Source organism: Lissotriton helveticus, chromosome 3_1 (genome assembly GCF_964261635.1).
Source record: "Lissotriton helveticus chromosome 3_1, aLisHel1.1, whole genome shotgun sequence".
Lineage (NCBI taxonomy): Eukaryota > Metazoa > Chordata > Amphibia > Caudata > Salamandridae > Lissotriton > Lissotriton helveticus.
In genome coordinates, this window is record NC_136061.1 from 962,202,547 (window position 1) to 962,227,980 (window position 25,434).

A 25,434-nucleotide genomic window follows, 5' to 3' on the forward strand; every position below is an offset into this window, starting at 1 on the left:
CGTGAATATCGCTGTATTCTCAGCGATATTCACACATTTCACCGCTATCGCTGGATATTTTAGCACAATGGAGAAAAACGTTGCTAATAGCATGTTTTTTCCGCTAACATATCCAGCGATAGGCAGCTATAAAAAAAATCGTCGCTAAGCCTATTTAGCGATAAATATCGCTACTTGTTGGTAATATGCCCCAAAGTTATTACAAATCCAGCGACGTGAGTTGCCGCTCAATGGAGGGCACTTCCCAAAGGTTGACGGGTCACCTTTTAGTAGCTTATTACAGTATTTGAGTGTTAAAGTGGTACTAATGAGGGGAGATCTTTGCTAAAACAGCGTAATCATGGCTGAAAATTACAAAATAATGAACTGGCACAAAACATGCTGCATTATGCCGCATATTTTGCATTTTCACACAACATAATTTTGTCAACTCTGCCACATAATGTGGCCCTCTCCTGCACAATCATTCCAGCAGCCATGCATATGTGACAGCCAGGCACTGGAACTGAAGTAAACTAGCATCTCTCTTTGTGCTGGCTAAAAGTCAGTCCCAGGGGGTCCCATCTCTTCCCATCAGTTGGTAAACCTCGCAGGGCACAATACACACTAGGATCTGGTGGTATAGGTGCTCAATGAGGTACCTCTCAGTTGGCTAAAACTGAAGTAGTCTGGCACAGCTTTCAAGTCCTGGTAGGGAAAAAAACAATACTGATCATTGAATGGAGGTCACCAGAAGCAGATTAAAAAACCTGTCACATAACATCAGTGTCATCATGAGTCTGAAAACAAACCCTGATGTTACTAGAGCTAGTACTTCATACTAACAGGAAGCAAAATCAAAAGGTTTTACCAGGCAATTTTTTGGGCGAGACATTTTCCATCGAGTCAGTCTCACGCAAGAAAATAAATTACTTGAAATTCTAAAAAGTGTTTTTTTTTTCGTGACTGCAATTCATTTTTACCGGGCCCTGGTTCACACACGTATGGTTGTGGTCTTTTTCTTCCTTCACCTAGTTTCTGAATACATCCCAGGGTTTTATCACTAACAGCTGAGTGAATAGAGCAGTGTGCGTTCTGCGGGAAGTGCTCTCTGAAACGGGTAAAGTGCAGATGGTGTCCCATGGAGATCTAATGACAGGTGCGGTGCCAGCGTTTGCGGAGCCCTTCATGGTTCGACGCTTTCCAGATGTGGTGCCATGAGCACGTGGCCTCGCAGGTCATTCCTGAGGTGGCCTCGTAGGATGGAAGAAAGGTGGATTACCATTACCCCAGAAACCCGTCGAGGCCGAGGTGTGATGGCAGACGTGTCTTGCTCGGCAGAAGCGGCCATCAGCAAACCAGGCATCAGCATCAGGCAGTCAAATGATTCCCGCTCAGGGCCGGCTTATGTGCCAGGGGCATATATGTGCAGAGGCAATGGTTGCGGGGATTCCATTTCTGGACAATACCCTGCTCATATATCTGCCTTTTACAACTTAAACCCCAGGGAGAGGGGGGAAGAGCTGCATAGACCCACATTTACAGGCAGTATTTACACTGGTGGCGCCCTGTGTGACAATGTTTGTTGGTGCTCCCCCAATGACCACCTCTGCCACGGATTCCCACAAGAGCACCCTTTAACAGTGCCCCTCAAGTCTCTATAACCATTGTCTCTCAGATTCATTTAGTTTTATAGCATCATGCCAATGTAAGGTGTCAGAGCACTTTACATCACACACACATTGCACAGAGACAATGGTACATCAGACAGGACTACAAGGTGTAAAGTAGGAGTGACATGTCATCGATACTGGTGGGCAATATAGTTTAAGAGTCCTTATTCTTTAAAGCACACATTCAGAATGTAAAACGTAACACCATTGTCTGGCGTTCTCTTTAATAATAAGAATTGTGTTCTACCCTAATGAACCCTTTTAGAAAGATTAGGATAATGAAAGACTGGGCAAAAAAACATATAGCTCTAACATATACCTTGTAGTTAGCATGCAGCTCTTTCCTGACAGTTAATAGCTCAATGCTCTATATATTAGGATTTTGACTTATATAAACTACAAGTAACAAAAGGGGCTCTCTTACAGAAGCAGTAACCCACTAACCTACTTACATTATATGCAGTTTGTACACGTTCTTAGCAGCAGGCATTTTAACCCTCTGTGCTACCTTAGGATGAGTCAAAACTTCCAATAGACAAACCTCCGGTCTCTTTCCACGAAGATGATTAATCCCCATAGTTATCTTGACATATTAATTGATGCCTGAAAATTGGTGGAGGCCAGGAATGTGGCAACAATAGCTCCTAAAATGATCATATACTTGCAAACGTGACAACCCCACCCCAAGTCAGCACCCGGTGCAGTGGCACAGATCGCACCACCCTAGAGCCGGCCCTGGCTCCGAGCAGGTGTAAAATGTGTTCAGGGAGGACGGTGCAAGATGGCAGAAGGTGGGCCAGGTGTGTGGCTAGGGGAAGTGGAGAATTTGGCTTAGGAGGGCTGCTTCATGCCTTAAAATTGGGTTGGTCAGGGGGCCGGCTGCACTGCAGCCCATTCCCAAGGCAGTTTTACTAGATGGATTTTCCATCTGGAAAAAAATTGGGTGCAGTGTTCCCTCGTCCAGGCAAACCTTTTACGGTAACCTCAGGCAGCTTAAAATTGAACAGAGCGGTATCCCACCCAGGGAGACCTTTTCATTAATCTCACAGTCACACTGGATATTGGGGATTGCTCAGCTAAGATGTTAGCTTTAAAAGAATCCACATGAAATAGTTACAGTCCAAATGGGTCGGGGTATGTAAGAGTGCAATATCTTAATACACCTCCCTCTTTTCTTTGCTAAATTTGTGCACTCTACACGTCCAGTTGACATTTCATATTCTTCACTCAGAAAGGGACCCAGCATTGCAATTTAATTAGAATAAGATTTTATTTCATTCCAATTCTCCTTTGTAATAGCGCTGCTGGCTGTTAACTGGCTTCCTTTAAAAATGTAGCCTGTACCATGTGCTAAAGGGCCACAAGTTGTCACTGCTACAATAGGTTTTTTTCACTGTTCTGTGGACATTAGCCAATGTCATGCTTACTGCTTAATTTGAGCAGGTGATTTCTAGTGCTCACCACCGCCACTTAATTGTCAGTACCGGCACTTCTGATAGACTGCCACATGATGGCACACTTGGTATAATTTAGAGATGAGCACAACAACAGTTGTTTATTAATTCAATATAAATTAAAAAAGACTAATACCTGCAACCCAAGCCATTCTTATAGCTTCAGGGGCATGGAATAGTCTGAATTGTCACACTTGTAAGAGTGGAATGTGATTGTTGGTAGTTGTGTTGGTGCCGTGACTGGTAGCACTGGCAGGGGCAATGGGTGGTACAAGCTCCAGTGGCCTCCTGATGAGGGCCCTGGCCCTTATTCTTTTACAAATTAAGCACTGGTTGTGTTTTGATTGGAGAGCAGATGACGCTGCAGCACTTCTCTTTGTCCCCCCACTTGCATTGCAATCTTGACCATATTGATTTAGCTCTAGCATTCTAGTCTGCATGTTGTGATTCCACTATGCATAAGCGCAAAGCCAGTGCCATACTATGACTGGCCAGTAGATGTCCCTGCTGCACCTGAGTGTATGATCACTTCCAGGTTCACCTGTAGATGGAATGCCCTAACTGATCACTTGACAGACTCATTACAAGTTGCCCGTAGATGTCGGGCCATGGGATGGAGCGTAACACAGGCCTCTGCAGCCCTCGCGGTGCGGGGGGGCCCTCACCCTCCAGGGGGCCCCGACAGCACCGCACTTCTGCTGGGGAGCTCTAGATTGAGTCCGAAAGGGGGTCCCGTCACGTACCCTGCAGGGGGGCCCTCTCATGGTTCGTTACGCCACTGGCCATGGGCATGATATATTTTGGGGCCCCATGTTTGGAGCAACATTGAATTTATTATCCCTTTTCAGCTCATTCAAACCCTCATGATGTCTAACAATTTTTAATTATATGTAAATTTTCAGAAACAGGAGTACGCAAATCAGTCAAAAGCTCCAGCTGCGGTGCGTATGTCAGTCCAACCGTACCAAAAGAAAGTTTCAACAAGGTTTGACAAAGCCATTTCTTTTTGAGTTTGACTCTAGATTTATTTTACTTGTAACAACATTTTATGTGGAATTCAGTGTCAAAGAAGCTTGTTACTCCCATTGTAGTTAAAACGTGCTATGGGCGATTTATTAGAGGTTTACTATTATGCACTAGACCACTAAAGTAATACGTGAGCATAGAGCTTCGAATTGTAGCCGTAGTTGCCCAATATTTGGAATTATAAATATATCACCCTACACTACTTGTGTTATTGCTGCACCGGAGAGAATCATAGCTCTGCTCTAAGGATTTTCACTATTCCATTGACTAAAATCCTATTACCTTCTCCTAATTTTTCTTCCCATGTCTTGTCCCCCCTTTTCTTCTTTATATGTGTGCACTTTTCTGTCTAGACAGTTACCTATAAACCTGGTGAGTAAGAGAAATGAGATGGGCAGAATACAAGTGATTGACAGAGAAGTGATCAGTGTACCAAGATTGTGAAGTAGCAGGAAAAGTCGGTAGAGATATAGATGATGTAGAAAGATGAGTGAGGTAGGGAGGGAAGCAAAGTAAATAGAGAAAGTTGAGATAGCCAGACGGAAAGATAAGGAGAGGTAACAAGAGGAAGACGCAGGTAGAGAAAGAGAGAGACTAGTACGGTTTTAGAATGTGGCAGAGAGAGACAGAGAAAAGGAGAAGGAAATGTAGATGGGGAGAAATGTACAGTATTCCAAGGAGTGCGGTAGAGAGAAAGAGGCTATATCGAAAATGTGGTGAATTAGAGAGAGGTTACTGTAGACAAAGAGAGTTGAAGAAAAACAAAGAAATGCAAAGTAGAGTTATAGCAAAATAAGAAGCAGTATAGAAAACGGGCCAGGTAAAGAGGTAGTGGAGAAGAGAGAAAGGTGAAGAAAGGAGTGAAGGTTAGTAACAAGAATGTGGTATAGAGAATGAGAGGTGAGGTTTATACATAGATAGACATTTTTGAAATAGGAAGAGAGTGAGGTAGAGAGGTATAATAAGAAAGAGGTTGAGAGAGATACTTGAAGTGGAGGGGGTCGTTTGAAATGGAAAATTAGGTCCAGAGCGAGAAAGAGAGGCACAGGATTTGATGACAGTGGAAAGGAGGTAGAGATACAGAAAAAGAGGTAACCACAAAGGAGTAACAGATTTAGAGGTGAAGGAAAGGGAACAGAGGTAAACGAAAACTAGCATTGGCATAGCCAATAGGTCTTGCTTTTAGTCCTTATACGTATTTAGTTATGCAGCACAATATCCTTGGTGCAACAACATCAACTGTAGCATGACTGAACACTTATAAGGTCCCAAAGGCGAGACCTATTGGCTATGCCAATGCTTGTTTTTCCTTGAATTGAGCTGGTCTTTTGGTTAAATATTGTATTGTATTGTAACTGCATTTATATAGCGCTTACTATCCCTGACAAGGCGTCAAAGCGCTTTTTCTGCTAGTAGGACGCTACTACGGAAACCATAAAGCAGTGGTTCCCAAACTATGCACGCGGCACCCCGGTGCGCCGTCATGAGTAGCCAGGGGCACCGCATTCACGTTAGGAAAATCAAGTTTATTGCAGCTGATTTGTTTAATGAGCTCCGTGGTGCCTGCTTTTTTACACTAAAACGAATGCGGGAGATAGCGGGTGTAAAACGGAGGTTGGGCAGAAGATCGGCATGGCATTTGATTATCATTAATTATTAATCAAAGGCCATGCCAATCTTCTGCCCAACCTCCGTTTTACACCCGTTATCACCTGCATTATTTTTAGTGTAAAAAAGCAGGCGCCACGGAGCTCGTTAGTGCTGCCAGCGAGAAGGCCTTGGCTAATTGGCTTCTTTTGTCGGATTTGTTTAACGAGCTTCGTGGCACCTACTTTTTTACACTAAAACTAATGCAGGTGATATCGGGTGTAAAGCGGGGGTTGGCCAGAAGATCGGCATGGCCTTTTTGCCAACATTTATTCCGGAATTTAATTTGGATAGAGAAATAGTGCTTTGTGATTTTGGGCTAGACATTTCTCTTTCGTCAATAAAAACTTAGGATGTCAGAGAACAGATATATGTTATCTGGTTCGCAATGTAGACTTCAGAGAATTTTAGCTTTTGTTTGTTAATTGTGGGTATTCAAAGTGGGTATTGAAGTAGGCAGTATCCACACTCGGTTGATAGATTTAATGTCTCATTGCAAAAGCAGATGCTTAACAAGGTGTTGGACTTCCTGCGGTAATTCAAGGCTGCTCTACTAGGAGGGTTGCTGCTTCCTGGGTTTCAGCCTTAAATATTACTTTTTTTAGAGATAGGTAAAGCGGCCATGTGGGAGTCCCATCCACCGTTATTACTCATTAACATCTAAAACTGTCTGAGGAGACAGTAGCAAGTGTGGGGCCTACAGTTCTTCCTACTGCTAGCCACTGACAAATTTAGTGTTTCTTCCATATGTACTTTTGTACTTTTTTAGTACATTATTTTGTTTGTGTGTTAAGCATCAATAAGTGGTGAGTGGTTTTAATCCTCAACCGATGAGACATATTGGATACATCAGCCAAGTGTGATGACTGGGACAAGGAAGGGAGGACAAGATTGCAATGTTTTGATTACATGTGACAATCCTCATTACCTCATACTCTATCATCCTTTCCACATTCATGCATAAGCGGGTAGTTGAGCCATGGATTCTTGAACACCAAGGAAGTGGTTGAGGCTCTGGCTCTGTTGCGAGAGAGAAAAGCGGAGAACTCAAAGCCGAAACCAGACGAAATAAAAGACTTCTGTAAAGAAGCTGTTGACGTCGAAATGGTCTGGGTAGAGTCAGAAGGTCTAAAGAAATAATGAATATGACAAAGCTGCCAATGATGTGGCATAAAGAGGATTGCCATATGTAACTAAAACATTAGCTCCTCTGGCTGTCTGTAACCTTCAAGTCAATTGAGATATATATTGATTGAAGGAGGAGGGGAGCTATCAATAAAATCAGATGCTCTGTTTTGTTACAAATATGATTATAATACCATCATTCTTCGTTGCATCCCAATTAATTTACGGAAGACAACAGGAATAACTACCGAGGTCGGGCTTACATCCCCTCCCACCCGCCCACCGGTAAGAAAATGGTGGGGAGCCACAGCCAACTGCCAGTTAGGTCAAGGGAGCCACAGGTCAAAAAAGTTTGGGAACAACTGCCATAAGGGATTAGTGTTGAATTAGTTTAGTGAAATATGGAAGTAATTTGAGTGGTGAGTAGTTTAGTCAGTTATATGGATTTAGAAGGATAGCAACAATAACTATGTTGATTTTCAGTGTGTCCACTTGTTTGGGTGATGCACTTACACCGGTGATGTGCATAAGAGAATTGATAGGCAGCCTGCAGAGCTGGCGTGAATGATACTGGAGTGTTTTTTGCATCTTAAGCCACAAGTCTACGGTTAAAGCACCAGCAAATTCTTCTGCAAACAGACCTGCAGCATTAGAGGAGTTGTATATTTATGTACGTGCTGTCATCTCTTGTGTACTCTCACTCACCAGAGCATTTTTAAAAATGGATTTGTAGTCTTTAGTATGCAATAGGTGTGTCCTGGCTTCTGGGATCAGAAAATGTATTTTTTTGTATCTAGCCGACACTGCCTAATAAACAGACTATTCTCAAAAGCCACTAAAACTCTCCTCTGTTCATTCCAGTTCGTATGCTTTCATTGGACGTTTGGTGCGCATAGTAAATGTATGGAAAGCATCAATAAAAGATGTAGTGCCACTCAGCACAGCTGATAACAAGAGCAAGCCAAAATAATGAGCAGCGTTTCTTTTTGGTTATGCTCACAATGGATTGCAGTTTCTCAGAAACATTTGTGTTCAGTTTTTCAGATGTTTCTCTCTTGCAGTTGCATTTTAAACATTTATGGAGCTTCATAACCAGAATAGAATCCCCTTTTATTTGCCAAAAATTCGTACCGTCACATGGCAACCTATGCAGTAATAACCTACCTGTCACACAGATTTCAGCTGAAACCCTATTTCAGCAGACAAACCTTATCTTTGTGCCAACAGCCTCCTAACGCGGAGAGAGAACGGGAAAACAAGGACCCAATAGGGATGGATGCTATTACGAGTGCCAAACGGAACAGAGCTGACCATGCCAAACCTGCGAGCTAATATATGGAGGTGGTATTTGTTTGGTGCCAGTGCCACTGACGGTACAGAACAATGGGCAATTCAATCTCAGCAGGAGTGTACTTTGTGAGAAGCATCATTTTCTAAACAAATACTCCTGGCTTTCAACATAAGACCTCTGGGACGGCAGCAGCACCGTCTGTAATTTAGAGTGAGCACAAAAGTACAAAAACAAAATGTATGCAGCATACACATCAAAATCAATTGTCTCAGTGCTCAATATCACGATCTACTGCCCAGCTCAGCGGCATCCAGTTATTTCTTTTAGTGTGCATGAAGTGCTGAGTGGAATCTGAAAACAAAACCCACAGAAATCTGTAGCATTCACCGCACCCACTGTGCCAGCTGACCCGGAGCGCACTCTTCACTGAGTGACGACCAATGGATCCCTTAGTCTGAATTCACAGTTTCCCTTGGAACCATGCAGGTACTGTTTAGTGCACTGAAGACGCATTTGAGCTACAATCAGGATAATCCAAAAGCAGGGCAACTGTCGGCCATGTTATTTATGAATGTGTTTAATTGGTGCTGCATGAGTTTGGTGTGGCTTCTTATAAAGGACAACCATGATCGGTCCTTAGTGGCGGAAGAAGCATGATCACATGGAGCTACTGTCAAAGTGTTTGGCAGCCCTTTAAGACGCGAAGTTAAAGGACATTGAGAAGCGCATTCACTAATGATGATAAGTGAGTGCGTGTATGCGTGCGCTGGGACGTGGGACGTGGGAGTCTACTCCTTTTCAAAGCACATACTCGTGCTTGTGGCGCGCCACTGCGCACTCCCGCAAGGCGTATGCCGCCACAAGCACGAGTATGTGCTTTGTAAAAAGAGCTGCACGACGGGTAAAGGTCTCCTATGCAAGGCATGCGCACTGCATAGGCGAGACCTAAAAAGAGAAGCTGGAGAAGTGAGGTAAAGAACAAATGGTTAAGTAAATTGAGAGGTGAGGTAATGAGAGAGAGTGGCTGGGTAAAGAGAGGTGAGTCAGTGAGAGAGAGAAATGAATTAGAGAGATGGGGTAGCAGTGAGGTAGAGAAAGACTTGAGAGAGAGAGAGAGAGAGAGAGAGAGAGAGAGAGAGAGAGAAAGAGGTGAGTTAGAGATACGGTGGCGTGATAAGGTAAGTAGATGGGAGAGGGATCCAGTGAGGCCAGATGGAAAGTGTGCAGTGAGGTACAGAGAGAGAGAGGAGGTACAAAGATTGCTGAGGTAGAGTGACGGATTGAGAGTGATAGATATTAATGCAGTCACAGAGAGTGACAGAGAGAGGGGGGTCATCAGAGAGGGAGGTGTACTTGAGTGAGGTTATTTGGTATATAAGGGGCAGAAAAGGTGACTAGAGGTAAAGAACGAGGTTAAGAGAGAGGGTTAAGATAGAAAAGATCAGATGAAGAAAGGAGAGGGAAATGCACATAAAGATTATTTTTCCACTTATTTGCCACCAACTGCGTGAGAGTGCAGGGTTAAGCTTGGGCAAGCCAGGCACCCACACTAAGGGGCAGATCTAGTATTTTTTAGTGCAACGCTGCAGAGCAACCAAAGTTGCAGCACCAAGTTGTGTAAAGCCATATTTATGTTTTTTAAAAAGGCCCTGCTGTTACTCACTACATTCACAAATAAACTGCCTTGGTCCACACACAACCGTGGCCCCAAAGTGCAGAGATATGTTTGTGCTGTCGAGGATTTGTACTTAAAGCATACTCTTCGAGTAAAACATCCTATGCCTAGACACAATCTTAAACATTCCACACATTGTATGTGATGCAGTGTAGTACCTGTGCAATGGGTGTTTGAAGAAATGAAGACAATTCTTCACGTTAAAGAAGGCAGTCTTTGATTTCGGAAAGCCCAGTAGATAGGGCTTTGCATTAAAATCTAGGAGTTCTCGCTCTGACCTGCCCAACCCAAGTAATGCTACCTTAGATCAAGTGGTACAAAGCACAGCAAAGCACTATTTGTGCTGAGAAAAGGGTGCGTTTTCAGAACAAATTACCATTTGCACTGGAATGTAAATACCCATGCAGTTTCAGCTGCAGTTTCAGTTGCTTTGCTTGACTTTGCGCCAGGGCAGGACTTACGTATCTGTTGAACATGCTTGGCTGTGAAAGTAGAAAAATAAGCTGTTTTTTATGAGCAATGTTATTATGGCAGGAATTTTGACTGTCCCACCCACTTTGCCAGGGTTGCCCTATGAAAGATAGGAGGCCTGGGCGATTGCCCACCTAGTCCATGCCTTACAACATCTGGCTCAGGCTAGTATTCCAGGGGGAGGGGGCAGGGAGTGGGAGGGGGAAGATGTTTTGTGGGGGTGGGGGTAGGAGAGGGCAGTCCAGGGGGTAATTTTCCAGGAAACAGACTCCGTTTTGCCAGGTGCAAATCTGCACCTGGTAAAAATTTGGATGACTCCACGCAGGGGCTTCAGGCACAGGGGCACATGAGCAGGCCAGTCAGTTCCCTTCTGCGGCACAGTTGGAGCAGATAATGTTCCCCTGGCACTGCCGTGCCCCGCTGTGCTCTTCCTGCTGCCATATAGAACCGGCTAAAAGCAGGTGGTAAGTGGAAGTGTCAAAGGGGCCTACTATTTGCTTAGGATGGGGAATGGCATGTGGAAAAGGTTATTCTTGGGTTTGCATGTTATTCCCCATTCCAGAGTCAATATCATGCAGTGGGCTTTTATGGTGTGGGAGTGCGGTATCCGCACACCAAATACCAGTCTACTCTAAATGAGGCCGTAAGGTCCTCATTATAAATTACCACATATCCACTAGGAACGGTAGCAGAGATTACTGGCCCCACCAGAAAGCGTGTGAAGCTCAGAAACACTGTGGATTTGTTTATTTTCACCCAGAGATTTCAGCTGCTTTCAGAAACTGACATTTTTGGATAAACGTTCAGGGCAAAATGAAGAATTACCAGGGGAATCAGATCTGGAATTACCTATTTTCCAGGTGGGTTGTTGTTTTTTTTGTAGATCCTCCGAACCCAACTCATAATTGGGTGGATTTTCCCTGACACCAGACTTCCCAATACACCTAGGATCGGTAACTGAGAGTTGGGAAATATCAGCACTGTTCCCAGGCCACTGGTAAGTGACAATGCTGCACTCCTGTGGGGATGTGGACTTGTTTGTGCCTATGTTGCTAACCTGGTTTTTAAGAGACCAATAGTCTACTCTGTTTTCTCGCTTAACTAACTACAGTGTGTGATCTTGGGACTGTCGCCTTTTCTCTTCAAGCATCAATTCCCATATCAGCTGAAATTGGCTCAAATAAAATGCTAGTGTTATATGCTACATCAATAAGTTTACATTTGCATTTGCACTACTAAGTCTGTCTCAGAATCATCGCTCCTGTGAACAGAGAATCATTACAGAAGCGCACACCTAAGCTTCAGGATTACAAAACATATATAAACAGCATCAACAAATAATCACACAGTAACTCTGTTTTGAAATATATACATATGTATTTATATAGATATAGATATTTACGAACAATTTTAATGGTCAATGAGGTTATCCCGGCAATTCACAAATATGAAATGCCAGTCAATTTGCAAGGTTTGGCTCCAGCCCTTTGGATGACAAGTGATCCTTCAACCACAAAATATTCAAAAATGTACAGCTAAAGTAAATAAAGTATTGGTTTTAAATACATTTTGGTATATAAAATAGACAGTGGAATCAAAAATATATTCTAATTTACAAAACCTTTGAGGGTACCTTCCTCCTGCAACTCAACGCCTGGTTGAGTCAGTTCATAGCTTTGTGTGAAGGAGAGGTCTGAAGGAAGGGGACGTTTATAAAAGTAACCCTCAAACCTGCTCTGACGACACAACAAAAACAGGGAACTCATTCCCTCCTTGTAACTTGCTTTGATTTGATCATTGTTTTTGCTTTGCAGCTTAAGTGACCATTTAGAATGGCTGACATCAAAGCCAGCAGGAAGATGCAACTGGTGGTCTTAATAACACAAACAAAAAGTGCTCTGAACTAGTTGTATTTTATGAGAAGGACAGGTTGGCTCCATTGGGCAGTTATTGCCCACTGTGTGCCAACGCCTCCTAGAATGTCAACATAGCTTTCCTCATGGTGGCTCCATTGGTTTTTGTACTGCTGGCAGCAAGACTATGTTGATAGCACCGAGAAGCCCATCGATGAAGGGTTTCTGGTTATCTTCTGAAAAGAAAAAAACAGAAAGTCCCTGAAAGTCTGAGTCCGCTTCCTGTCCTGCTGCTGGGGTCCTCGGAAGGCTCCAGAGAGAAGTCCTGCCCAAGCTGGAATGGGGCATCATTTGGCGTTTTGATCCACCGCAATGTACTCTGTCTCTGAGACTCTGGACGCGTCAATGAGTTTTGTGAGGCCAGTTTTGGCCGAGTACTTAAAGATGAAGGCTTTCATGAGCTCGTACCTGTAGTTCCTGTTGATGAAACTGTAGAGGATGGGGTTCAGGCAGCAATGAAGAAGGGAGAAGCACTGGGTGATGTGGAGGGCAGCGTAGAGGAAGTTCTCCATCTGGCAGCTGAATGGAATGTACATGAGAACTGAGAAAACATCAAGTAGGACCACCACATGGTAGGGCAGCCAACAGACCAGGAAGACAATGACGTAGGAGATGATAATCTTCCCACTGCTGCTGCTTTCCTGATCACTGGAGGCAGAGATTCTTTTGGCTAGAAGACAGTAGAAGACCGCTATGACGGGGAACGGAATGATGAACCCCAATGCGACAGAGGTAAGTTCCATGCCAACCAGCCACTCCTTGAAGTTTTCTTCCGGGTACAAAGGGCGGCAGTAGGTTTCATTGCTCAAAGTTGAAGTCACCGTTTTTAAAAAGTAGGTGTCTGGGAGAGACACAGTGAAGGCAAGAAGCCAGACAAAGATGCAGACGAGCCGGCGCACAATCTTCCTCTTGCGGTTGCTGGAGGCACTGAAGAAGATGATGGAGAAATAGCGGTCCATGCTCATGCAAGTGAGGAAGAAGATGCTGCCAAACAGGTTAATAGAGAAGAGAAGGTGGGCGATCTTGCAGGTAAGCTCGCCCATAGGCCACTGGTTGTGCTGGACCAGCGACACCACCCAGACAGGGATGGTAAGCACCACAAATAAGTCAGCGATGGCTAGGTTGAACACATACAGGTGGGTTTCATACCCAGTGTGCTTGGCTTGGATGTTCAGCCAAACCACTACTGAGTTGGCCACAAGTCCAATGACAAAAATGAAGATGTAAACAATGGCGAGTGCATACAGCAAGGCACTTTTGTTCAGCGTGCTGGGGCATGAGACAGACTCCAAGGTGACACACTCTCCATTGGAGCATGTTAAGTTGATCTCAGTCAGGTTTGCACTTTCCAGGTAATCGAGGATGGACGCAAAATCAATGGCACTCATGGTTGGTCACCTCGTGCTCGCACAAACCTAGAAGAATGGAAGATAAGAATCACAATTAGATAGATAGTCTGGGCATCACCTCGCGCAACGAAGAAAGTTGAGAACTGCGCAACACATAAGTATAATAGATTCAAATGCAAACTAAAATTCGAATTGATACCGTAGGCTTATGCAGTCGGCAGCTCCCTTGATCTTAAAAACTGCAATCTATACATCCCTATGGCTCCTGAGTCACATATCTATTTTTTTTAAATAATACCTTTTGCTGTGATCAGCATCATTTAAGTTCAATACAGTTTCAGTGTCAGCATGTAAAGCTTGGGCAGCGGTATTCAGTGCGGTTTCACGGAGGGCACTCACTAGGTTGTCACTTTCCAAGAGACTCATTTTTCTGCTAATGTGAAAATACTAGTTAGACTATTTGCGGTTCCATCTGCATTAGACTGACAACTGGGGGGAATAAAAATACAGAATCTATAGTCATTAATCATGTTACATTTCAGGACTCTTTGTTGATTTAATTCATCCCGTGACGTTTCGAGATCGAACTTGAGGTCAATCTACCAATAGTTTAAAAAAACTTGGCTTAAAAATGGTTACTGTGCTTTGAATTAACATACGTTAATTCCCTTCGCATTGATACTTAATGACAGTCGTGTCTCCAAGCCTCAGAAAGCCCCAAGAGTCCGAGTAAGAGAGGCCGGAAGCGAGTGAATGAATTCTCCTCAGAGCGGTTTCTGCAGAAGCCGGCCGCTCCTTTCTGGCACGAGGCGGCAGCATGGCCGCCACTCGATGCGTGTCCAGGAAGAACAGCGGCTGTTTGAGGCTGGGGGGCGGGCTGCACGCCCAGGAGCGCGGGAGGAGCGGAGCACGGGGACACCCCGTCAGCAGCCGGCTGTCAGCGAGATTTGTACCGTGAGGCACAACACAGCTGCTGCCGCTCATGCCTCGGGTTGATACGCTGACTTCTCAGGGGAATCTTGGGGCATATTATCAAGAAACGGCGTTAAAATTATCGCCACTTTAGCGTCAGGAAACTGCCGCTAAAGCAGTGATAATGGGCTTGATAATATGCCCTGAAGAATTCCCATAGACGCCCATGTTCACACCAGAACTTGGGCTTCTATGAGAATTCACAAGGGCTTATTATCCAGCCCATTATCGCCGCTTTAGCGGCAGTTTCCTGCCGCTAAAGCGAAGGTAATTTTAACGCCGTTTCTTGATAATATGCCCCCTTGTTTTGCGAAAATAATGCTTCACTTAAATTAGTTTCCAACGTGTACGCAGGTGTCAGATAGTTATTATTTTTGGGTCTCAAAGTAAAGGTGTCTGATTCCCATTTGAAATCTGGTGACGTAGAACCTTAGATTAAGAGGTCTCTCCGCGGCCCACCTCAAGCGATATTGACGAGAAGGGAGAGGGGGGGATGGCTCCCCGGATTTGATTCCATTAAATTTGACAGTCCCCCATTGGCACCCACATACACAAGTGACACAGCTCTGGGTTGGTATGGTGGGAGCGGGCAGGTGGGCTTGGGGCGTCTCTCGAGTACCCATCTGCGTGGTGCTGTGTGGTCTATCGAGTATAGGGGTGCATCAGGTCGCCGCTCCTCAGCCCCTCCGCCCGGTACCCCTCAGAAGCACAGATACATGGAAAAGCCCAGCCATAAAAAGATCCTTAATAAGCCGCCATATAATGTGCACCAGCCCTTGATTGGCAGGCGGTTTCATACAGTTTTTATTAACAATTGCAGGTTTCCAAGGCTGAGGATTGCATTTGCATGTTTGTTCCAAAGCATGTCTGCCCTCCTGCTCTTCACTCCTCCCACCATGCCCCCCAACACACTACCCTCGCTCCACAAATAATTCCTACGAAAACTAAGATTCCAAGCTCCGAGCTACTTCTGACCCCAATTTACATAGAAAGCCGGGGATTTGGGCAATGGGATGAAGAATGAAAGAAGCCCCCGGCCTGTTGGCACAGCCGAGAGAAACTTTGCCAGCCCGAGCTCTGTTGTTCCAAGCCGCTATTTTCAGAACCAAAAAGTAACCCTGTCGTCAAGAGAGACCCCCAAACACAGCAGTGGAATGCCTGCTCACTGGGGGCTGAAGCCGAAAGATGGGTGGGGGTTGGCGTGTGGGATATGAGGACCGTGAATGTAATATGACAGGAGAGAATATTACACAACTCATGCATATGGCCCAACTTCTTGGGCCAAGAGCTGTGCCAAACCGCCTATTAATGTACTCTGGGCATTTGCATATCTATGAAAGCGATTCTTTTAGTTACGTTTAGTGATTAGATTAGAACCAAGGAACACCACGGCTCCAATGGAAGATTGACGCAAAGACATGGCCATGAGTGCCAACACTCTCTAAAGGTAGGTACTTCTGATTTTTGATCTTTCTGCATCTTAAAATACCCTTCTGCTTCCTCCCCCTTATGAAAATGTACAGGCTACTATCAAATTTTGTGCCGCACCACAATACCACCCTCTTCAGTATCGCCAAATGTTGGCATGATCAGAGATCTCTATCCGTCACATGCCAGTGCGAGTATCAAATTTAGCCCCCAGGGTCATCTAAATAGCCATAGAAAAAAAATAATCTTTTGTCCTTTTATAAGCACGGATTAAAGACAGCAGGTCTCATGGGCAAGGCTTATCGGTTTGCCAGTGCTTGTTTGAGGTTTACCTTTCATGCCTAGCACCATTGGAATGGCAAAAGCACTCAAGCATGCACCATCGAAAAAGAGTGCTCTAGAAGACTCTCCCCTGACTCGATATATCTGGAAAAATGGTGGGGGGAGGGGGGGCTAATACTAGTCAGTGACTGACCGACTACCTTTGCATAGCAAGCTTCTCACAGAGCTGCCCCTTTGACTGTACTAGCGAATGGTGAAAGAAGGATGGAGGCATAACTGAAATGACACATAAGTTTGAGCACTGATTAATTTGTAAAAATAGGTGCCAGGGCGCTCGTCAGGAGGCCACTGCAGCTTGCACCACACATTGCCCCTGCCATGCTGCCAATGACAGTAAAAACCCAACTAGTAACCATCACACTCCTTCAGGTGTGCCAATTCGGACTATTTCAGGCCCCCAAAGCTATAAGAATGGCTTGGGTGGCAGATAACAGTTATTTTAAAGTATATTAAAATTATAATTAACTTTAGATGTGGTCCTCTCTAAATTCCCCAGACTGTGCCACCTTGTGGCAAACTCTCACAAGTGCGGGTGTTGACAATTTTGTGCCGGGGCCTAGCAACGGAAACCACCAGCTCAAATTAAGCACTGAGTGTGAGGAAACAGCATGGCTCAACAAGACTAGCTAAGAGGTCCCACTTAGATATTTAAGAAGAGAAATACTATTTCCCAGTGTCCCTGGTAGAGAGATCCAGCACAGTACTGTTGGAACGCTGGAAATGTGTGCATTGCTTGAAGAGGGGCTTGCAAAATGCATGATAGAGAAAAGTATGTGTCCCTGCTGTCACAACCATGTAAAAAGACACTGGTAAACACCCCGATTGTTCTGTGAGGTTAAACGCACACTTGTGACTGCTTTCCAAACAATTTCAAGGGGTCTGTCATTGGAGTGAAGGAGTTAGAGCCATCCAGCATCTGGAATGGTGGGACAGGGTGATGGGAACTTCAGGGGGTTGCCAGAGGTAGCGTTGGCAGGAAGAATGGTTATTCCATGGCTGGAAAGTGGTGCATATGATACACAACCTCAACACTGCAATCAAGGTCTCTAAGGGACAATATGGAGATTTAACTGGGCCTGTTATTCAAAGACTACTGAGTCGCGCCATTAAAGAGCTCTAATGTTTTCCTGGTCCATGCATAAGTAGCTCCTTCAGTCCATGGTTTTTCCTTAGCATTCTGGGAGATGTAGGCATGATTTTAAACTTGAATCAACAATGTCACAAATTCCAGAATGTAAAGAAAAACTCTTGACCTACCCACTCATAAGGCAAGGAAAGTTGAGTAATTATCCTTCAGCACCATGTCAAAAACACCCACACTCCCTGAACTAAAAGCCATCACAGCACGAAGTCTGCTCAGTAAGTACTACATCACCAACCTAGTATTGAAACCATGCCTCGTTCTGGGGTTCTGTTGACCTCCTCCATTTCATGGCCAAAGGGAAGACCTCAAAGCCAGAGGTTGGCGGCACGCACCGTGTAAAAACAACCTGTGTTCCAGGTGCCTCCCTGCATCAGCTGTGCCAGGGAGCGGTTGGGGAACGTGCCAAAAGGAACAGTGAACCAGAGGGAAAAACAAGCATTGGCAAACCCAAAGATCCCACTTTTGGGGCAATTAGTTTGTCAATGATTTGTATCCATGCCGTACAGCATCTCTGATGCTGTGCAGCATGGCTAAAGAAAACAAACAAAAAAAATGTGCTAGGATGTGGTGGCTGCGTTAGTTTGTAGGCACGCACACCATGCATGTGTGCACCCACAAAATAACACAAGCGTTTTTTATTTTTATTTACCACGATGGATCAATAAATAAAAGAAAAATTAGGTAGCATGCAAGTGTTTTTCTTTTTTTTTTAAGTGAGTGTGAGGTGGAGCAACAAGAAAGACATACATGGCTGGGGGTTAGCTTCTCAAAGGACGCAGGTGCTGGAACCAACATAGAAGGTGAAGATGGGGAAAACCCCAAGGACGACAGGGGAAAGAAAGAAACACAGATGGTGGATGCAGGGGATAGAAGCAATGGGTGAGAGAGACCAACATATAGCAGCTGGGAGATAGGCACATGGATGAGAAAGCAACAAAATGGAGGAGGAAGTGAAAAAACCCATGGGCGATGGAGAACAACAAGAAGTGTAATGGGGTGAGAAGTACATGAGAAACTGCAAGAAAACACACGTGCTCTCAAGAAGTGCTTAACTCAGAAGAAAAGAGTTAAGCTTGAGAAGCATGCAATGGAAGCTCACAAGTAGTGCGTCCATGTTTGAGGGGAGGGCCAAACACAAGAAGAGGAAGGAAAGCTCACACAAGCTAACGAATAAAATGAAGGCAAATGAGAGTGACAGTAAAACCAACCAATAGTAAGCAATTGGAGGACCCTAAGCCAACTTTGAGGTGACAACAGGTCTTTTCGCCAAAGGCCAGCTTGCGCTGTCGGGTAGGTGAGACCTAATGAGCCTTGCCACATTAATATCAATACATTCCTTGTCCGAAACAAAAGAACTGTCCCTGACTGAGATTTACTGACGTGTCTTCATCTGACGAGCCTTGTGCACAGGTCCACTCTGACGGCCTGTTCGCCAAATAGACTTTTAAGACACGATATAACTACAATGATGTCATTTAAACTCCTTGAATGTTACTTTCACTCTAAGAGATTAAAGCACATGCTTGGAAAGTTTTCATTTTCCTGAGCTATTGAACACAGAGCGTGGAAACATTTATAACTTTTTAAACAAAAAATAATTCCATTCACACAAATATGCCTTACCTTGCTTTCTAGGTCATTCCTTTTGGCACATACTTGTACAAACATTCCCAAAATAATAAAAGAAAGGAACTTCAGGCCCCGGGAGGTGAGGGCCGAGTTAATTTGATTCAGAAAATAACATTTGTGTAGTGAAAAAAAACTGATTCAAGGGCTCAACGTGTGCCTGTGGGGCTATCCCTCCCACCGAGAGCAATTCACTGCTAAAGCGAAACCCCCCTCGGCAGAGGGGCAGGGGGTGTTCTGGGATTGCCCCCTGCAGCCTCTGTTGGTTCATGTCCATGGCATTAGGCCCTAGCAGAGGAAAGGGAGATGGATTTAACTTGGATTGATGCAGTGTGTTTTCTTTCTTTCAAAAGAAGGTTCCCCCAGGCGAAGGAAGGAGAAATGACGTTTCCCCGGTTTTTTGGGAGGTTTAACATTGGGAAACCTCAAACCAGTGTTTGAGTCGGGTCTTGCAAAACCAAGTGTAAAGCAAGACACCAATAAAAGATTATCGGAAACTTCCAGGGAGGCCCCCGTGCAAATGAACCGGGCAGTCTAAATTCTAGTGTCTGTAACAATGACGTCTGTGTGGGTGCAGCTTGCTGCCAGTGGTGACCCACACACTGACTTGGCCAGACTGCAAAGGGGCGCCCCAGATGAGGCTGCCCTCATAAGAATATCAATCGGTTTGATGTGCCCATGGTGGGGATACTTCCTCAAGGAAGCGGCGGCCATGGCGTGCAGAAATATGTGTCATTAAATCCAATATTTATTTATTTATTTATTTTTATTTATTTATTTATTTGATGCGATTTTCTATAGCGCGAACATTACCGGAAGGTGTCAGAGCGCTTTACAAAAGAACAAGTTCATCAAGACGGGCACACTTAGAGTTGCCACTGGTTTTAAGTCTGGCATGATGACATATTTAACTATTTCGTCACCTCATGATTTAAAAACAGATAAATAACTAACTAAAAAATACACATTTGTTTACAGAAAGGGGCTTCTGACTCAGTGACTGGCAGCGTTTAACCGGATCACATGTACAGAGCCACCTAAAAAGGAGTGAACTGTTTTATTTTTATTTTCCGAGCAAAGATATGAATGACCCCTTTGTACCATGAGATAGTATTTTTTCACTTTTAAACTTTCGATTTCTATTGCATATGCCTGCAATAGAAAAAAAATAGCATACTTATTAAGGCCATACCAACTGGAGTTGTCAATGCTTGTTATTTACAAGATGGAAAGCAGACACTGTCGTATGTGCCCTCAAAACTGCCTTTGGCAGATAACCGCAAGAGATCTTCCCAGTAGAGGGACGCACGAAGCTTTCCCCAAAACAAGTGTACATGGCCTCCTCCCGAAAGGAAGGAAGGTGAACATTGCCACTCCCAGCCCTTCCTGCAGAGCTTTGAAGCAGCCCAGGCGGCGTTAGACACAACACAAACACCAGCATGACAGAGTGCCTAATCTCGTCCCCTACACAGCGCCTCCAACTCAACACTCAAAGGAACACAATAGATAAAACGAGCACACAATCTCATGCCACCAACAGGGCACCACATGCACACGACCCCCTATCACATTCAGGGTAGGTAACAGCCGCCAAGACTGCCCCCATCTCCTGAATAGTACGACCCACAATCTGTAGGTGGCGCTCACGTGGGTAAGGTGAAAGGTCACCAGTTCCAACCCTACCCCCGAGTAACATCCTCGGGAAATCGACAACCTGCAGGTAACAGTGTCCTCCCAACAGCCCAAAGGCCAATCGGTGAACACTATGCCACAAACAATCACATCCCATAACAAACCACGGGCACATGGATTCCTCACTCCAGGGACCAGAGCAGTAAATATCATCTGTGTCCTCTTCTACTGGGCTTGGAATCGGTTGTGAGTACTGGATAGTATCAGTGTTTTATACTGCTGTTTCTCCTCACTGTTGCAGGGTTTTAGTTAACAGGGCCACTGAAATTATGGAGCAGGGGAGGACCAAATTATGCGGCAGGGTTTACTAAATTATGTGGTAAGAAAAGATGAATTATATGGCAAAATGCAGCACATTTTGTTATAATATTACCTCATTATTTTGTCATTTTTACACATTAACCCTATGTGGGCAAACGCTTCCACTCATGACTACCAGTCTGAAACCCCAAAACAGCAATAAGCAACAGAAAGACAACCAGTAAAACTTTGCCAGGGGCCTTCCACAGCGTATCATCACGTTTTCTGTGCGTTTTCATGAATTTTGATCCCTTTTGGATAAAAACTTTTTTTTTTAAACCTGCAGATTATGCAGCAGATGATGGAGTATGCGGCAACTGTGATATATCCATATGTTTGCTGAAAACCCTGTGGCCACAAAATCGCATGGTTCTGGTCGCCCTGCTTATTATATGAAATGGTTAGTTTTGGTTGAAGAGTCAAGGTTTACTCTAGATGCTAGTTAGTTTTTTAGGCTCAAACAAAGTGTAGCAAATGGTTACCAAAGAATAAAAAAGAGTAACTAACAGCAAAAAGGCTGAAAATGGGCCGGGGTTGCTTGTATTTTCATATGAAGGGGAATTTGCCTCACAGTGCAGGCGGAACCATCCATGTGAAAAAAATTCACATGGATGGTCTCTGTCTTGCATGACATAGCAGACAAAAAAGGCACAATCTACCGAGCGGACCAAATAATTGTCAGTGGGTAATTCAAGCATTCCATTTGCCACATTTTTTTTCAACATTTCAACTTATGAGAAACCCACAATGACTGTAAATTTGTAAAAAAAAAAAAATCTTCATGACTGTGTGAGGCAAAATACTGTGCAACTTCACATACACTGTATTGCTGATCCTGATGAAGGATGAAAGGCTGGGTATGGACAAGACAGAAGACAGAAGTTTTCAGGATTTATAGGCATCTTTTTTAGTCAGTCTTGAGGTGCAAAACCAAGAGATGGGGCTCCACAGAGGTGAGCCTTGAGAATGAGTGATAGATTGTTTTGAGAGGCTCCATTTAGGTAGTTGGTCGGGGAGGTATGGCATCATCCGTTTAGCGAGTTAGGTTAGGACATGGTAGAATATCACATGTGATACAAACCGGGCAAAAATATTTCCATTTTGTCAACGCCAGGCTTAAAATATCGCAGCTATAATAATCCTACATCCAAAATGTTTTACAGTGCAATAAAATGAGTCGAGCATTATACCATTAAATTAAATGTGAGATCGGTGATACCTGTGAGGAAGCAGACGTGCAAGATTAAACGTAGAGTAGATGAGCCTGCCACATTTTAAAGTGTAGGAGGCCCTGGGGCAACATCGTCATTGATGAATAATATACCATAAAGCCATCTATAGCATCATCTGAACACAATCGGAACAACTGGTGGCGGCTACTAAAGTGCAGATAAAAGTGGACCGTGAGAGGGAGGGCGTGGTCCCACATTCAGGCTCCGGCCTCCTCCAAGTATAGCTGGACACAGGCCTGGCCAAGGAAACACAAATCTGTCTCGGTTTGAGTGACGCCAGGACCAGGTGCTGACTATTATATGTGTGGATCAGAACCACTTCCTGTGCCACTGGAAGGGATCCTATCTTACCACCCATGCCGCTCTTAGTAGGCACCGCCACCCCATACTTTCCAGACCAGCTGTACCTTACTGATCAGTGGGTGGCAGAGACGGTGCAGCAGAAAACACATGGTGCATGACAGCGAACAAGACAGGACCTAAACTTCCTCCCGGAGACCTCCTCCTTACGGCACCCCACGAGGGTGGTCCGGCCCCGCAGAAACATGACCTTTCCTTTGTTTCCTAATCCTCCCAGGGAGGAGCAGCTGGAGTTAAATCTTACCAAATCCTTCGAATATCCTGAGATCAGAGGATATCTGCAGCTATGGGATAAGCAGAACCAAAGGATACCATTACCTCACGGCCACTGGGGTATCACACACCCCAGAGAAGGCTGCACTAACACCGGCAGTGACTCTGTCGACCCAGCCCTACCTTCCGTTAAGCGGTACAGGCCAAGCTCGCCTCACTCATTATTCACCAACCTTAACAGCCTTCTAGAGCCCTGACATGTGACTGACTCTTTTATGTGCCTCCCTCCTCGCAGAGGAACCATTGTGATATTAACTTTCTCTCCCCCGGTGATACCAGCTTTCAGAAGCACCACCCTAGCATAGTACTGGCCCTTCCCAGGGCAACTCTTCCTTCATGGGCGCCATCTTGGGATGTGTACCAGACACTTCCAAAGTGATTTAAGTGTTTCAGAGGCACGAGCCTGGCATGTGTCTGATATATATCCAGCATCACTATCCTTTCACTTGTACCAGTCTGTTGTGATTGGCTCTTCATCAGTGATGTCAGTCCCTACAGCAACACAAAGAGATGTCCAAAGTGGTGTGGTGTTGTGAGCAAAAAAAATGGATTTAAGCCAGATCTGTGACTGGGAGTGAACGTTTGACAATCTTCAGCGTTCCTTCCATCATCTTTTTGTGTTTCTACAGTAGCCCTAAGAGGGACGGGTATGCCCAGACCTGGGTCTTTTGCTCGAGGGATAAACTTGCCATTTGACAAGCTCACTGTGCCACTAGATTCAAGCCAATCTGGCTGATGAGGAGTGGTTCCCCGAAACCCGTTCCAGGATGCTTGTTTCTGGTCCAGGGAGGACCTGGCAGGGGGGTTCTGGCTGGACTGTTCCCATGGGGAGCAGGGTCAAGACTGATTTGCATATGGCCTGGTCCAAACTAGGGAATCATGGTGAGCAAAAAAAATGATGGATTTAACACAAATCGGTGACTAGCGTTGAATGGTTCACAATGCTCAGCATTCCGTCAATCATCTTTTTGTGTTGCTATAGTCGCCCTAAGTGGGAAGGGTATGCCCAGATGTAGGTACTGTGCACACTGTGCCACTGGATTCAAGCTAGTGAGAGTGATACTCCGAAACCAGTCCCAGGATGCTTGTTTCAGGTTCAGGGAGAACCTGGCCTGGGGTTTCTGGCTGGACTGCACCCATGGGGAGCAAGGTCAAGACTGATTTACACATGGCTGTGTCCAAACTGGGGTGGCATAGTGAGCAAAAAACTGATGGATTTAGCCCAGATCTGTGACTGGGAGTGAATGTTGAATAATCTTCAACATTCTGTCCATCATTTTTAGGTGGAGCATGGGCAGCGCATGCGCTGCTCTGCGAGGCATGCTGTATTGAGGTAGGGACTTGAAGCTCCGCCCATTTTCCACCCACATTTTTAATTGGCTTGTTTTGTGTTGCAAATGTAACTTACTCTTCCTAAGTGCTGCATGCTACCATTCACTCAGGAGCACCAGCCTTACACGTGACTGATACTTTCGAGGGATAAACTTCACATTTGACACGCTCTTCGTCAGTGTTGCCATTATTTCAGATGCCTGACGTGTTACTTGTAGCATCGTGCTACAAAGAAATACAGACTCTGGTTACTGTTTTACTGGAGCTTTATTGTATACTTCTATTGCCTTCCCTGTCCCTACTCTAACTGCCTCTTCCCTTGTCCGTCCCCTCCTCTTCCTGTCCACCCCTCGGCTCCACCCACAACCACTAGCCTGCTAACTTCATAACATCTCCCCCCTTTGTAACAAAACAAACAAACATACTGACTTCTCAGTCCATTTCTTCAATAAGTCTTTTGGGTGGACGTGTGTCGCGATGAGGTCGTGGCGACCTGGCTCTCGGACTAGTATTGTTCAGTGTCTCATTGGCTGGACCAGTGTTATCGCGACCATCTGAATGTGGTTCTTCTGAACTGGGAGTGTCCATTTCACTCACCACGGTTCCGGTGGTGTCTCGTGATAACTTCTTGAAATGCGAGATGTTTCTCGTGACTCGCCGATGCTCCGATTCCGCAGTCAGCATCGTTCCTTTCTTTTTCGTGATTAGCAAAGGTTCATCCTTGAACAGGCAGTCGGTCTTCCTCTGCTGTTCTTGCTTGACGAGAACATGGTCCCCTTCATGTAAGGACAGTGACCTCGCTCTTCGTTCCTCATGGGACGTCCTAGCATGAGTGTCGCCGGGGACTTCCCAGTCGTTGCGTGAGGAGTTGTCCTGTAAGCTCGGAGGACCTCGTTGAGAGCCACTTGCAGATCTTTACCCTCCGTGGTAGCATGTTGAAAAGTCTTTTTGAGTGTGGCCATGAATCTCTCGATCGTTCCATTAGCTTGTGGCCAGAGGGGTGTGATCCTGCGATGATGAAAATCCAGGTGTTTCGCAAATGCTGCGAAGTCTTGCCCATTGAAAGGGGGTCCGTTGTCCGTTTTCACCCTTGTGGGAACACCCCATGTGGCAAAGACTTCATCAAGTAC

At 45.0% G+C, this 25,434-nt stretch overlaps 1 protein-coding gene across 1 annotated transcript in view; it reads right to left on the bottom strand.

The window, feature by feature from the left end:
- Positions 1–11,698: 11,698 nt before the first annotated feature.
- The window catches only part of ACKR3 (atypical chemokine receptor 3), a 39,853-nt gene continuing 26,117 nt past the window's right edge, over positions 11,699–25,434 (bottom strand). Inside the window, exon 2 of the mRNA XM_078681370.1 lies at positions 11,699–13,669. Coding sequence (XP_078537496.1) covers positions 12,542–13,642 — 1,101 coding nt within the window. The 5' untranslated portion in view covers positions 13,643–13,669 and the 3' untranslated portion in view covers positions 11,699–12,541. The remainder of the gene's footprint in view (positions 13,670–25,434) is intronic.